The following is a 16604-nucleotide window of genomic DNA, read 5'->3' on the forward strand; positions in this document are numbered from 1 at the left end:
CAAAAGCTTCAATTAAACCCTTTTTGAAGAACTCTTTGACAAAGCAACTGTAAGTGTAAGTACTTCTCCAGGTAAAAGACAAGCCAGTGTGACATTAAGATATGCTTTTAATTGAATATAAAAATCATTGGCAATGGAAAACATGTACAACTACAGCCAACTAAAGAAAATACTTGAAGCTAACGAAAGACACGTTGACATTTAACAGTTGACCAGCCGATCATTTTCCTGATATCCAATTAGTCACAAAATTAGCTCAGTGTAGCACATTCCCATGAATACCAGTGAACGTTGTTTTGTCCCAGTCCATGGTGGGCAGGCGGTGTGATGAGCAGAGTCAGACGAGCCTGGAGGGGAATGCATGTTTGTAGAAGTGTACGAATACAAAGAAAACCGCAGCACAAGTGTTATCAAGGCGCGTCCAGCTGTTCCAGTAAAGTTCTTCTCCTCTTCTCCAGCTCTCCTTCGCTCAGCTCGCTGCCTGAAGTGTCCCAACCACCCTGATCAGGACATGAAAGAAAATCAGACTCAGTAATGTAATGCGCTGGAAAATGAATAAATCAATAAAAAATGCTGGTTTAAAAAATAAATTGGCATCTGTGTGCTGGTTGTCTGCAACAAGGTCTGATCAAATATGATAAACCCAATTTGATAGATTTTATAATGTCGCTTTAAAAGCAAAGGAAATTTGTGCAGAAAAATGTGTGCATATTTCCTTTGCTTTTAAAGCGACATTATAAAAAAAAAAATATATATATATATAAATGAAAAAACAATTAAAAAAACAAAATAAATTAATTAAAAATTACAAAAATAATAAGAATAAATACATTTAACAAAATAAATTAAAAATAAAAGTAAAAAATAATACAAATAAAAAACAAATAATTGTTGTTTAAAAAAAAATTGATTTATTTGTCTTTATATTTCTACTTTATTAGTCTTTTCTTTTGTGGATTCATTTTTGATTAATATTGATTTATATTGCCACATTATTTATTTCATTTATTTATTTATTCTTCTTTTTATTTCCACTTTTATTTTATTATTCTTTTACTGATTTATTTTTGTAATTTGGCGCTCTCACTACTCCATAAAAAATATCTTACATGCTAACACACAAATATTCAAATAACCTTTACAAAAACAGTCATGAAAGCTGCTTAGATGAAATTAAAACAAAAAATCCATTAATGAAGACAACCAACCTCCTCTTTAGCCGCTTTCCTTTTAGGAGATTTCTGTTTAGAGTCGGAGCGAGATTTCCCCCGAGACTTGTCGTTCTCTTTATCCTTCTCCATGTCCTTCTCACGCTTCCCATCGCGCTCTCTTCCTTTCTTCTCACTGTCAGAATCTGGCGACGCCTGTTGGTCATAATTCCAATCAATGAACAAACCAACATCACTCTAATGACACACAGCATGCCGTCACTACACAGGTGCTTCTTGTACACTTACAGACTTGTGGCGTCTCTTCTTGGCCTTCTTCTTGTGCTTCTTGGACTTTTTATAGCTTCTCTCTGGTTTTAAGGCAGAAAATGTCAGGAAATGTAAACGCACTGCTTCCGTACGGAGATCAATTGATGCCTTAAGCTGTGAGAAACACTCACCGGATTCTCCGCTGGATGAACGTTCTGAGGGGGATTTGGACTGCGACCTCTTCTTCTTCTTGTGGTACTCCTCGTCCTCAGACTCTGAGCCCTGTTGACACATTCATTCATTTAGAGATTGCCGAGGCATGATAGGAGAGGAATGTGTTGTAGATTGTGGATGGCTAAATTGTTTGACCACAGTGAGCGCTACTAACTGATCGGGAGCGGGATCGTTTCCTGTGGTGCTTCTTGGACTTCTTGGAGTGCTTCTTTGTCTTGGAGTGGTGATGCTGACATTCATGCTGTCATGAGAAACACCACGTTAAGCCTCAGCATCATCCTCAAGGTTGATAAATTCACACAAAACGCCTGCTGTGATGACAGACTTACCTCCAAGACGTGCATGAAATCTTTGAATATCCTTTTCCTCTCCGACTCCAGAGTCACATCTTCAAAGGCAGATTCCTTCAAGAATCTCTCTCTGACCTGAAACGGTGAAAGGTCAGTCATCATAAGTACAATCAACAACAGCAGGCACAGGGATATAAATAGATAACTATTTGAATATCATCTGCATAAAGGACGTACTCCCTCCCATGTAGCCTCTGGCTCCAGCGGCGGTGTGGCCTGCTTCAGCATGTTCTTGAAAGCGGCTTCTTTTCTCTTCATCTTCCTGGCCTCCTCCTTCTCCCGTTCTCTCTCTCTGGCTTCAGCCTTCTCCAGTAACTAGTCAGACAGTATTTCCACAGTGAGTTTATCTTATAGCTGCAAACTATGAACATAAACGCTGAGTTGTAACACCTGAAATCCAGAGAAACTGCTACACAAAGAATTACAATAAACCCTGCTAAAGAGTCAACAGTGTGTAGAAGTAAAGCATCGATTTACAGAATTGTTAAACCTTGAATCTGCAAAAGACGATTTTATCTCCAAAACAACTTGTGAACACCCTGAACCACCCTTTGATTAGGTGAAATTAAGTCGGCCATATAGAGCAGTGGTTCTCAAACTCCCAAGATAACTTCAGGGGGTCACCAGATCATTATAAAAAAATAAAAATAAAATAAAGCCTACATTCATCAAATAAATGTGTATCAGGGCTGTCAAAGTTAAAAGTGTAAATTTCTTCCCACTCCTTTTTTGAACTTGTTAATATTATGAGTTGATTATGCGACATTATTACTCTTTTTTTGCTGCTTTTAAAATTATTTTCTTTTGTTTTTATATATTTTTTCCTTTCATTTGTTCGAAATAAATTCAATTCATTCATTCATACAAAAGAAAAAAAAGAGATCAATCTGTAGAGTTAACGCGTGAATTTTAACCCATTAATGCATGAACAACAGAGTTATTACTCATGATATATTAAAAATTGTAATTGGGGGGTCACAAACACAAACATGTTATCTTGGGGGTCGTGGCTCAAAAACTTTGAGAACCACTGATATAAAGAGTAATTAGGGCTTTTTTAAAAAACACATCCAGTTCTTTATGCACGGCCATACGCTGATTGAAACTTTTGCTTGTCTGTTTAACCAAACACTCGCTCTCTAGCTGCTAAAAGCTGCACCTTCTTGACCTGCAAGGTGAACTGTAATTGCATCATTCTTTAGTGGGATTTAGAGCCTTTTATCCTCAAAACCTGCTGTGGCAAAAAATGATTCTATAAAACTGAGTAAAGTGGCGCAGCAGCAATCAACAATAAGCTAAAGCTCGTTATGAAGGAGTCTAAAGCCAGGGGGAGCTGCAGATTCAGGCAAGTGAACCCTTTCACATTCATTCTGCTTGCACTCAGCTCAGCTACAACGTCTGGGCTCGTCTTTAGAAACTTTGCTGAAAGAGATATAAATCTGGTGCACGCAGAAAAAGATTCTTACACTGTTGAACGCCAGCTTGATGTTTCCTGCGTCCAGCGTGGTGGCTCTCTTGTCTGAGCTGATGACTGACCCAAAGTCATCAAAACTAGTGTTGACTTCAACCAGGAATCCTTTGTCCTGAGAAAGGACACAGAAAGAGAGACATTTAACAGGCTATGTGAATTAACATGATGAGAAAAAACATATTTAAATCAAAATAAACCTCTCAGCAGGCAAAGTGATGGTACACGTTATTCCTACAATATGCTACATATAAATACAACTTTCACTTTCTATTACCTTAAGAATATCTTTGATTATCCTTTTCTCATCGTGGTAACGGGCTTTCAGGTCTTCCACATAGAATTTGAACAGGTCCAAAGGAGTGGAACCTGCAGAACAGACATTACGTGTAAATATTTCTCCACACAGTCCGACACACTCAGCAGACCGCGATGAATGCACAGAAGCCAAATAAATAAATAATTATAGGATTTATTCCGGTAATTGCAACCATAATCAAATATTTAAAGAAACAACAAATTTAAAATAAATGGGATTAAAAAAACAAGAAGAAAACCTCGAGCAGCTTAACTCTAGTTCATACAGCATTTACATCGTGAGCTGTGTATAATTCATTTCTGTGTTCGTGTCATGTGCTGCTGTCTGCATGTCACGGCCACGTGCTTCACAGAGTTCAGCTCATGCAGACATGTGAAGCCACGTGTGCTGTGGCCTGCTGTCCTACCCGGCTGGCCCAGCATGTTGGCAAAGCGGATGTCTGAGCTCAGGGTTGGGTACATCTCCATCCAAGCAGACATGGAGTGAAGCTGGCCGTGGTCGTGGAGCTCGTCCAGAAATTTCTGAGAGATGACAAAATATGAATTCAGTACAGCAGCTGACAACCCATCGGTATACAAACTAAACATGATCTCTTTTTTTTTGAGTTGAAATAAATGGAGACATGAAAGATGAGAAGAAAAATTCTGAACATTGAATCAGTTTTTCAGTAACTTCCTCCATGTTTGTGTTCTGTTCCTAACGTCACCTGGAAGGCTTCTCTGTTCTTGCGCTGACGTCGTCTTTCCCTGAGAAGAGTCTTTTGCTTCTCTTCCTCCTCTTCCTTCTCCAGAGCTCGAATATGCTCCTCAAAGCAAATAAGGGCATCTTCTTTATCCATATCTGTCAAGAGGTAACAACAGGGAGGCCACGTCATTGACATACATTCATGAAGAATCCAGTGAACCTGTGGCTACTTCAGGGTAGAAACTTTTGTCTTCTTGCTTCTTGAACTGAGTAAAAATACTGGAGGTAAATAAAGAATTTCTGTTTTCATACTCTGTAGCTCCTCGTCCTCTGCGAAGGTAGGGTTGTCTAGCAGGTACTGCTGGGCCTCAGACCAGGTGGTCCTGTATGTGACGTTGGCCATGTTGTCCAGAATGTTCTTCAGAGCTTCCCAGTTCCTCTTTCTAAGCTGCTTTGCTTGCTCCTAGGTTAAAAAAAATAAATGAAAGCAGGTTTTAATTGGACTAATACTGAATGCCAGTAGCTGAAAGATGAACTATTCTACACCAAAACTTTGAAACGTGCGCTGAGGAACAAAGCCGTACCTTCTCTTTTTTAGCGAGGTAGAACAACACATCTTCATAGATCTCTAGTCTGTCTCTCTCAGGAACGCAGCTCCACACTTCAAGTTCAGCAAACATCTGCTCCGCTTTCCTGAATTTCAGGTACACACACACGTTAAAATATTTTCACACAGTAACCCACATGAGGGCAGCATTTCACAGGCCAAATTTATCTTCGACACAAGGGCTGTTCCTGCTCTGTGCAGGGCATCACATGCACAGCTGGGTAGAATTAACACAAAGCACATGTAATCCCGTCTTTCGCGATGTGCGGCGATAACATTCCACTTCCTTGACTGATGTTACAACCTTGATGCTCAGAAGAGCCAGTAGCTGTGATGGACTGCGGTGGAATAAGGTATTAAATGTAAGAACACACTCTACACACACACAGCCTCAGACAGGCCTGCTATCGCTCTCCAACTGCCTGTTGTGTGTCATCCCAGATTACGAACCCAGTGCCAGCAGAACTTTGAAACTGGCTCGTTGTCAAGGTCACCAGTCGATCGTCCGTCCCCTCTGTCCGTCATAACGACTTTCACCCAAATGCCCAACCAGAGTGCTGGTGAATCAGATGTGGCACGTGGCACCAAAAATCTAAATTGCGATATTTTAATCAGCCTATTTAAGAATGTGTAACTCTGCTTTGTGAGTTTATGGGTGAAAAAAACCTGAATTAGTAAAAATTTTGTGGTAAAAGATGGAATTTCTAGTCGTAGTTTCTATCGTCTCTGCTGTATTTATGCAAGTTTGAAATTAAAATGAGCATAAAAAAGACAAACCAAGCCTGTCAATCAACTTGTAATCCCAGATATCATGTGCTGCACCTTCACTCAAACTGATTTCAAATTGTGACTTAGCAACACTGTGTTATGACTTAAACAAATTCAGCAACAACTGCGTGACAGGAGGTAACAAGTCAGAGCAGCTAAAGAGGAAGCAAACACAGCTGTCACTGAACGATGGCATGAGAGAGACATACGTGACCTTTAATTGATCTCATCTGCATAATCATATCGACGATTCAGAGAACCACGAATCAATACAGGAAAAAAAAACAACACGTTTATTGTGAGATCACGGTCACTGTAGCACCTACTTGTATCTGGTGGTGGATGTCATCTTCTCGTGGTTCTCCAAGAATCTCTGGAAAGTCTCTTTGGACTCTTTGTATTTAATTCGAGCCTCCTCCTTTTCTTCCTTCTCGGTTTGGACTTTGTAGGCATTGAACGCCTGCTTCTTTTCACTTAGTTTGGGAAGTGCACTACAGTGATGAGAAAAAAAAATTAGGTCAGAGATGAGTATTGTTTTGATCTGCTATTGTACACTAAATAGCACAAACTAAGAGAATATAGTACCTGTAGCGAGGATCATTGATGATCATCTTCATGGCCTGTTCCCATGAGGAGTTTGAAGACACACCCTGAAACACAGAGAACACAACACAACGTCATGAAGGTTTGAACTTCTATATTCAAACAGCCAATTAAAAGAGAAATTAGTTTTCTTATTGTACTTTGTTAGAAAAAGCACATGAATCAGGAAGCGGAACAATGAGCTGCTTTGGTTACTTGAAGCCAACACATTTTCTTAATTACTAATAGATGTCGGGTTAAGAGGTGTAGACTGGCAATAATTCAAGAAGTGCCACCGAGGACTTATGTAAGCGCCCTTTCTGCCACTTGTCTTTCCCAGGGAGTGACTTCTTCATCCATTATGAACTGATTCCACCGCGCGTCTGTCTTGTCAGTTGTCACAGTTATTCTAACTCACTGAGGCATGCCACTTTCTCTCACTGTCTTAATCCCAGCCAGCCTCGTGCCTTTGATCCAATAAAGCTAATCATAAAGACAGAGCCATTAAGATCTTGCATGAAATGGCAAGCAATCTCAGAGGAGAGCTTTGTGCACAAAATTAAAAAGCCCCTAAATATAGCAGCATTTCAAGGTGGGTGGTGCTCGGCTGGCTTGCAACCGAATACACAACACGTCCACAGCAACAGGAGGTGAAGCTGAACAGACGTCCCAGGGGCTCAAGTGAAGGGACAGGGATTAGATCCAGATCATAATGCAAAGGATGTGCTCGTAAACACATCAGGCATTAGCAGGGACTGATGAAGTAAAAGTACCCATACAAACAGATCTTACGGGTTGTTCCAGGATTTGGATGACAACTAAACAACAAAGACGACAAACAACCAATAAAAACCCGTAGAACAGACAGTTGTTGGAGTTACACTGATGGATGTATGATTTAGTGGACAGTGACATTTGATGCAGTTTAGTACAGTTAACAGATGATTCTTTTCTGTTTCCATGTTACCCCTGCTTGGTCTACACACCTTGCTGCAAACTCAATACCCTTCAGCGATGTAATACAGCAGCAGTGAAACCTGTTTCCAACGGCATGCTGCCTCTCGTTCATCTACATGTTAACAAGGCCTGACAGCTTAACCCACCTTCTCCTTCAGCAGCTCTTTGAAGGCCTGCTTGGCCTCCTCTTTTGTGTTCCACTTGTAAGTCTTCTTCTGAAGTTCTGGCCGCTCCTCCTTTGGGGCTTCAATGCTGAAAACAAAGAAATGTATCATTGTATTAACTTAGTTGTGTCTGAATGAAGCATTTATCATAAACAGTCGTGACTCAATAATCTGACACTAAATGTAAAACCTTCTTTTATGTCGGATAGCAAGGCTGTCAGATTGTCAAGACGGAGGTCGAGATACAAGGAGGGCTTGATGCTTGAAGGCTCATTTGTTGTTAATATTTATTGTTTATAGTTGTTATAACAACTAATGTATTGTTAGAATACTACACATCGCTGGATTTCACAACTAATTGACTGGTGCACTTGTGCACATTCTGGCAAATTCCACCCCATCGGAGTGCACCCCTGGGGTGGAAGTGGCCGGAACGCACAGGCAGCACTTGGCTGTTGATGCCAGTTCAGTTAGCGTCACAGTTCTGTTTCCACCATCGGTGGCAGGGGAGTGGCTGATACGCTCCACTACCACCATCCATGTTTACTTCCGTAAACACTGAGCACGCTCACTGCGTGTGACGTTGTCGTGTCCTCTTCTGCGCATGCAGGACACTTTTGGGTCGTATGAAGTTCACACAGCAGATCACATACAAGTCGTATTTAATTGGAAATGTGAACGAACTCGCAAAAAAATCTGATTTCACAAAAAAATCTGAATTGAGCATTAAGTCCTGCAGTGTGAACGTAGCCAATCTGTCGGATTGTTCAGTCAGATAATACGCCGTTATCCTTATTTGTGACATAATATGTCATGTTGGAGTCGGAATCCAAGGCTGTCGGTGTGTTCAGGCTATTTTTCATGGGTTCTGTTTGTTTTTCCTAAAAACCTGTCGGATAGCAAGGTTTTTGGATTGTTAAGGGTCGGATTATCGAGTCAAGACAGTAATCTGTTTGAAAACAAATTAAAGAAACACTAAAATAAACCTAATTGTCGACAATTACAATAACATAAAGTGTTCCGTGAGCATAACTCTAATGTACTTGTGATATTTTTTTTGCTTGTTATGTTTGGTGTCTAGTCAGTTTAGTAATGTCCTGACCGAAAAATTCACTTTGCCCATCAGTGTATTATTTTGTTGAGTGCATGTAGCGCAGGTGAAAGGAGAGGTGTGACCAGGTGGGTGGTTCATTCGCAAAACAAGTTGTTGGTATTTTGATGGCTGATGCGTCCTCATCTTTGTGCGGATAGTCTGCTTCTTAAACCACATCTATGTCTAACACCACTTTGGTGATTTTATGAACAAGACCTAATAAATATGGAATTATTCTTAAAATATACATAAACCATTTTAAATAATTACTTCCCTAGACGGTACATGCATTTAAAATCAGCATAAAAAATGAAACTACCATAATTGGTTCTTACAGATTATTGAGACCACAGCCTCTGAAGGCGACGTGACTGTAGATATAAAACTGATATAACTCAGACTGATGTGGTCGTATAAAAGACTTTAACATCTTTATTATTTATTTCTACTATCATTTTACAAGTTTAATAAAACCTCCTTCCCATCATTTGCATCTGCCTGAAGATTTGTGGTGCCATGTGGTCACTCTCCACTGCTTTATACCATTCAGACAACAGGACAGCTTCCTGGAGAAGCCTCTTTCCATTTGTTGAGCTGTTGTCAACATGCATCACTGTGACTGGCACAGCTGTTTCAGATCGATGAGACTGGTGATGTGACTGGCTGGGAGTGGACTTATTAATCACCACACCTTCTGATTAATAATCCATTACAGTTAACCCTTCTGCATAATGCACTGCTGCACTTACATGAAACACAATAGCAGGTGTGCTTGAAGACGCCCACATAGTCTCTGTGTGAAACGTGCTCATTGCGGCGCTTGCGCAGCTAAAACATAATTGTTTACCTGACTGTGCTCTCCGTGGCGGCTGAACTCTCAGAGGAAGCCACAGGTGCTTCAGCGGTCTTGACCTCAGCTGTGTGATGCACGGCCGCCTGGGACAGGTGCTCCTCTGAGGCTGCTGTTGCAGCTTCCACCTCTATTACAGTCGCCATAGTGGCTATATTATCCGCTTGCACTGTTGGAGCTGCGGCGGTTCCAGGGGCTGCTGCCTCTGCCGTTCTGAAATCAGACCATGATGAAAAAAAAAAGTCACATCATTTGATCATCAGAGCATCAAGAGGAAATCATTTCTAATAACTGTATTTGCTGCTCATTATCCATACTGGAGCCATGAAGAGTAACAGACGGTAAATAAGAAGCTCTTACCCATTCTCCTCCGCTTTGATCATAGCTGGAGTTGACAAAAAGAGATAACTGTTAGGGTTTTCGCTTTCATTTCAAAGCATGCAACAGATAGGAGACTGCCACAAAGATAAATGTACTTAAGGAGCCCCCGTGTGTTCCTGTATCTGAGCTTTTAGTGTTTGTACATCATTGATGCCCGAAGCCCTAAATTCATGGAGTCACTCGTTGAACAAGCCGGCAGCCTGCCATTTATCACGCTGTTAAAGGTTTTTCTATAGAGTGTAACAGGGCTCCGTATGGAACATCACGGCCTTCCTCACAGCTGGCTAGACATCATCAAACAGCAGCTCTTTACCTTCCAGATCCTCCAGCTCTTTGGGTTTGGTCCATCTGGACTCCTTTGTCTGGGAATTGTAGTAATAAGGCTTCCCTGTGTCTGACTTGTACTCCTTCCAAGGGCATTTAGACAGCATTTGCTGAAAAGCAGAAACAATGATAGGACAGTTTTTCAGTTGTGATATACTACACTGCAGTGAGATATTTAATCTGACATTAGGATCCATATAATACATATTTTATCTATGATTATTACCATTAATCTCATGTATATGCAATAAACTAACAGTATTTAGACTCTTCCTAATATGCATATAAGGGATTTTAATATTGTAAAAAAGGATTGCAGATGGGAAATAATCATCTGGGCTAAATCTGGTGCAGCAACAACTGAGGTAAATGTAATTGGTGAACACTGTCCTTGCTACATGTGAAATAGAGTTTTGAACCTAGTCATGCTGAATGTAGTGTAAAACATGTGAATAAATAAATGGTTATTTCCAGGCACAAAGCATTCTATGTACGTATTAAGGGTTTGTACCTCTGCAGGAGATTTGAGCTCATCCGGTTTCTCCCATGTGGACTGCTTCGTCTCTGTATTGTAATAATAGGTCTTCCCATCCAGTGATTTGTGTTCTGTCCACAGGGACTTCTGAGGCAGATAAAAACAACAGATAAATCAGCCGTATCAGCGCGGAACCACTTTACTTTGCTTCCATTTTAAGTGCTTTTACAGCTCCCTGTTAATACAGCCAAGTCTTTCACGTCAATCTTTTCATTTTCAAGGTGCACAAACCTTCTTGGGCTGTTCTTCCTGTGGGGATCCGTTTGTGGTGCTCTGCAGGGACGAGGGAAATGAAAAGTTTACAGACTGCAAAAACTCAGATCTGTAAAAACTGGAAAACTTGTAATTAATGCTTGTGAAAAAAAAATTATGTTAAACTTACAGATGTTCCTGGCGCAGCAGCTGTGAGGATGAAAACAAATGAGTCAGACCTTACACTTGTAATGAACACAAAATATGAAAGGAAATTATTTATAAAGTGACAAATCTCGGATCGTACCTGTGGAGTCAACGCCAGGCTGCGGAAAAAGACAAATTCGTTAGTGGCTCATTTTTCCCCAAGAAACACTCTTAAGTCTGGCAATTTACATCCTCACACTCCTACCACAAAACGGTACGACGGGCTCATTCTTCACATCAGGCAACAACTGACAAAGCTTTCCTAATTAGTACATAAATCCACACGGAAAAGCTGCAGAAAATAGACTCGTGTTGATTAATTGTTTCTTATGATTTCTAAACCCATCTGGATGTTGTCACAATAAACGCAGTGTACAGTTCTACTCATCTGCATAATTTACTTACTACTCAGTTAAAAAGAAAAATCTACAGAACTTCAACAGTAAGAGTCTAATTTTTTATTTCCATTCACAGCTGAAGCGAAGCAGGAAAAAAAACAGACAATGAGGGACACATTGCACGCAAATGCTAATTTTAGTTTTAATTAGACGCTGCATTTAATTATGTTTTTTTTATGTGTTTCAAATGAATCTGTGGATGAAAATATACAGATTTTTTTTTTTAATGGAATGATCAATTCACAGCCAACCTCAATGTTACTTGGCTGCGCAAATGCCTCATTAACATTTCACAGATTGCAATGTATTCTTAAGAAGTGTGAAGCGGAGCGCTGACGGAAAAGTAGTGAGGAGAGTTACCGGTCCCGTTGGTTGTACGGCCGCAGCTGGCATCCGAGGGGGCATCATCATTCCTGGCATCATAGGTGGCATCATGCCTGGCATCTAATAAAAGAAGCATCATGAAATATTCATCTGGCATTTCCATACTAGCTTAGTGTGAGCAGAAGTATTGGGACACGGTGCTAGACGGGGCGTTGGTGTCTGCGTAGAAGGCTGCCTGCAACTGGGGGGTGGGGGGGAGAAGGTGAGACTGAAGCTGAGTCTGCCGTGCTTATTTAATGGTGTGATGCGACAGCTTGTGATCTGTGTAGCAGCGACACACCAAACTACACCCTTTCGCCACCTTCTCAGACTTGTGGCACGGATCAAACAACCCTCCCCAAGATCACACCTGTTTATGCATGACAGGCTCACATATGCTTGTTAAACGTGACCCTTTCTTGCTCATTAATAAAAAAAGATCAAATTAAAAAGATTGTGACAAACTCAGATGATTTATTTGACCAACTAATGGAAGCGGTGTAAACGATAAACAAGAAATTTTCTTCAACAAGAAGTGCAAAGCAAACCAGAGAAGTTAAAAAATATGTTGAAGGACCAAAGCATGACTTAAAGAAAAAGCTTTTTACAGCTGAGTTCTGAGAATGATGACATCAGTGAAAATAGGCCACAAGATAAACTCATAAGATGATCAGACAGCTTGCCCGATTAGCTGCCACTTTCTTCTGAGGTGACACCGAATGCTCCTATAATGTCACCAATCATTCCTCATTGCACAGAAAACAAAAAGTGCACACAAACCCCAAGTTAAAGCAGAAAGACGGTTTGACATATAAATGGATGTTTGGCATTTGTCTTTAGTTCAATTTCAAAAAAGCGTTTTGTTTATACAAAGGACACGTAACATTGCCAGCTTCATCAGTCTTCATCAAGCAACAGCCGTCTTGTCATTCAGACATAGTTCACCTTTCTATTAACGTTATTCATGGCTTTATTCAGACATACAACATAGAGCCATGGTATGCGTGTGATATTTGTCATCCACTGAGATTGTATAGCACACAGAGTGATGTGTAATATATATAATGCAATAATAAAGAAATAGCTAAATGAAAACTAATGACAAGCTTGTCTGACTGTTCTACTAACGAACATCCTGGTGTGTTAATAATTTCCCTGAAAAGTCTGTCCACGTGTGATGATCATGTAGGTTTACAAACAGTAAAATAAAAATATCCTGACAGCTGGAGCTGAAGACTCAACCCGATGACGACGACGACATCCGCTATGTAACACATAATCTAACTGCAGCTTCTGAACTGTGACTATGTGTGTGACAGCTCACCAGCGTGAAGCGAAGGAAACAACACAGTTAGATCGTGACCAGAGGCAAATCAGTCGGGATAGGCTGTCTTACGAAGCTAGTTTTTTTAACTCAATAAGTCAAGGCATGGCTTCCCAATCTGACTATGAGCTGGTTCACATGAAAGAGGTAAAGTTGGTAACAGAACACCGATCACAACCATGGACAGGTCTACCTGTCTTAGAGTGGCTTATTTTACAAACAAAGGGTAAAGTATAATATTAGATGAGATACAAAAATTTAATACAGACTAGAAGTGCCACAGCTGCAGCAGTCAACTTGAATGATTTTGGGAGCAAGTACAGAGCAACTATAAAAACTTAATTCAAATCAATAAGTAGACTTACTGCAAATCGTATTAGGTCAACAAGGCTTTAGTGTTTTAATCAGTCTTTGTTTTAGGATTACATCACCCTGTTAAGGCATTTAGAACAAAGAAATGGCTTCAAAAATGACTTGCAGCTCCAAAAACCCTGGTAATCCCATCTCACTATCAAGCAAACTGACTGGTCAGTGGGAGGTGCTTTAATATGCACTGATCTGTTACTTGAAACATACCTGCTCTGGAGCAGATTGGTAAAGTGTCCTAGCAAGACTTGAACCACCATCATAGTACCGACCACCCAGAGTTAAACCTGAAGTCTCCTTGCTAATCTTAAACTCTGCTTTTTCATACAGGCCACAGGGTTGATCCTGTCTCCATGTCAGGGATCATTCATAGAAGTAATTAATAAAGTTAGCAACGCTGTTATGTCACATGTACACATAACTCTCTCTCTTTGGAAATGCTTATTTGAAGCCTGGTGCTATTTGATGCTGCTGGTATCTATTAAACTCCCTACAAACACCTAAAAATCCATGAATTGAACTCCAGCTCCCGTTTACATTTTGTCTTTTGTGGTCTCTGTGATGTTTTTGGACCAATGATGAAGCTGAAAAGTGGAAAACGCCTTCCCTAAATCACTTCACTCAACTGAAAGTCCATCACTTATGTGTATCTATCCGGTAGTGTGACTTGATGTAGCTCAGACTTGTTAAAAGTGATATAGAAACGTAACTGGTCAAACCTAGAATGATTTCTCTCGCAACTTTTACAGAAAAGTGACCAGGTTGACAAGAAGCTGACACGTTCACTGTCAAAACTTCTGGACACTTCTCACTTTTTAGAAGGTTACACATGATCATAAGGAAGGCAGAAACACAGGCTGCTTAGTTACCATACAAAAAACAAAAGAGAAAAAAAATCTATGAGCTTCCCACAAGGCTCACCTGTCCCATTGGTGGTGCCCCCATTGGTGGCATTATGCCAGGGGGAATTATGCCAGGTGGCATAGGCGTCATGCTGGGAGGTCGCTGTCCCATTGGGGGCATTCCAATGGGAGGGAAGTGAGGGGGTATTCCTGGTGGTCCCATCTACGTAGAAAGAAATGGAGAGAGACAGAAAAAGAACTATTAGATTAAGTAAAAACAGTAATAAAGACTTTTCGCATATATCAGTTTAAGTTGAACCCTGTATGATGGCTGGAAGCAAGAAGTGAAAAGCTAATTGTCTCTGTCACTGACTTACAAATGGGGGAGGTATCCCTGAGGGCGGTACACCTGGATAAGGTGGCGCTTGGCTCGGGCCATTATTAGCCTCCGATGATGACTGTCATGAATAAGAAACACCACACAGAGTTAGTGAACTCAAAACAGTCAGTGGTGTAATGGGGAGTTAGCAGTGTGCTTCAATCAGGAAAGCTACCACCGCAGATTCTCCAAGTTTTAAAGATGTCGTTGAGTTTTATCTCTACAATATTACAGAAAATAGTAGACTACAAATAGGTTTTTTTCATGGCAAGCACAACCTAAATCTTACCATTATAAAGTCGAATAATGAGGACAATAAACTAAAAAGTAGATGTCGCCTTTACAGTTAAATACAATCAAAAGGGATACATGAATATCTGCTTTCAACCATTTCCAAACATGCAGGATGATTCCAACATATTTATAAAAAGCAGGGTGGACACAAAACTTGAGAAACAATGCTTAGTACAGGAACTGAAGTGACATTCAACACCGCAAACAATCAAAAGCTGAATCAACTCTCTGTAATAGTCTCACCACAGTCCAAACCTTTACATAGGTGCGTTTGAAATTATGCATGTTTTACATTTACATGCACAAACTTCAGTCTTACGATACACGAGGACGGAGAAAACAGACAAAATCTAAATCTTACGATCCATTCGTTACACATCTACAAGACGTTCATTCATTTTTTCAAAGGTTAAAATCTATACTGATGTTCATACAAGTGTAATGTTATATGTAGGAATCTGGCTCTCGCAACTTCTTCACCTGTAAAAAAATAAAAGTGTGTATTACTTCTATACTACATTACTGAATACTCAATTCACTCAGTTTATTGGCTTTTCAATGCAGCATAACGAGTGCACCGACGCTACTTTCTATATGCTGCTAGCAAAAATGCTGAGTGTATATAAACCACAACTTAGAGGAAGCAGGTTAATTTCCTTTGTCTTAACCCATTCTACTTTACCTCATGTCGCACTGATCACAAACACTGTAGTTATTACTTAAACCTCACCTTTGAATTTGAGCAATGCTAAGATGCTAGGTAAGTGCTACTGATCGTGATGAATGACTGCGGGCTCTGGCTAAGCCAAGGATTGCTACATGTTAGCGCGATAGTTTCACTGGCTCACAGTTCAGCCAGTTAAACACACGTTCACCAACCCGAAGATTTGGTTTATTTGACAGTTACATGCATTTAATAACGCTGCACATTGTTAAAGCAAATTGCCTTTTAGATATCTTTACTTTACTATCACAAAAAGGCATCAGTTGCAGGATGTAGTCTGTACCATTCTGACAAGTATATGCCGCTATATTAGCCTAATGCTAACACGACGTGCTAACCCGCGGCGATGGATGAGCCCCGTGGTTTTTGCACAATGGAGACAAAGAGACTGCCATTAACCAAACGGAACACATTCACATATGAACTCCTGGCAGTTATTTTTGCCTTTCACATTGTTAGAAATAAACTATTCTTTTGAGCGACTGCACTCACCATGTTGACGAGAGGGTCAGAACCTCCGAGAAATATGAGCACCTCTCAACAACGAGCGACGCGATTGGTTCAAGTCCCGGCGAAGGCAGCGAGGTCAAAGGTAAAGACTCCGGAGCGTCATTCTGCGCTGGAAATGCGCACAAATGCGCAACGACACATGGAGAGGTGATATTGTGAGTCTGTTTCAGAAAAAAATACTCATCCTACAACGTATGCAACACTTGAGAAATGAGAACAAACCTATTTGTTTCACCAAGGAAGGAAGACCCTGAGCTGCAAAAAGAAAAAA

The 16604-nt window shown here is 40.4% G+C and overlaps 1 protein-coding gene across 3 annotated transcripts; it reads right to left on the bottom strand.

The window, feature by feature from the left end:
- Positions 1-89: 89 nt before the first annotated feature.
- On the bottom strand, positions 90-16378 carry prpf40a (PRP40 pre-mRNA processing factor 40 homolog A). Of its 3 annotated transcripts, none has more exons than XM_008290880.1 (27): positions 16316-16378; positions 14804-14884; positions 14506-14649; positions 11892-11975; positions 11239-11252; positions 11117-11141; positions 10966-11007; positions 10711-10821; positions 10189-10309; positions 9855-9879; positions 9492-9707; positions 7534-7639; positions 6434-6498; positions 6175-6339; positions 5058-5166; positions 4786-4936; positions 4496-4629; positions 4196-4310; positions 3748-3839; positions 3469-3585; positions 2180-2317; positions 1982-2077; positions 1807-1893; positions 1610-1700; positions 1458-1519; positions 1209-1364; positions 90-500 (listed from the first exon to the last, which is right to left on the bottom strand). In XM_008290880.1, exons 1-27 carry the CDS (start codon positions 16316-16318, stop codon positions 411-413), a joined length of 2640 nt encoding a protein of 879 aa, XP_008289102.1. In that variant the 5' UTR covers positions 16319-16378; the 3' UTR covers positions 90-410. The 3 variants fall into 3 exon arrangements, with proteins under 3 accessions (XP_008289102.1, XP_008289101.1, XP_008289103.1); XM_008290879.1 differs by having other exon boundaries at positions 11117-11136; positions 11234-11252; XM_008290881.1 differs by lacking the exon at positions 14804-14884 and having other exon boundaries at positions 11117-11136; positions 11234-11252; positions 16316-16368.
- Positions 16379-16604: the final 226 nt, after the last annotated feature.

This window comes from Stegastes partitus, unplaced genomic scaffold (genome assembly GCF_000690725.1).
Source record: "Stegastes partitus isolate 25-593 unplaced genomic scaffold, Stegastes_partitus-1.0.2 Scaffold701, whole genome shotgun sequence".
NCBI classification, from domain to species: Eukaryota; Metazoa; Chordata; class Actinopteri; family Pomacentridae; genus Stegastes; species Stegastes partitus.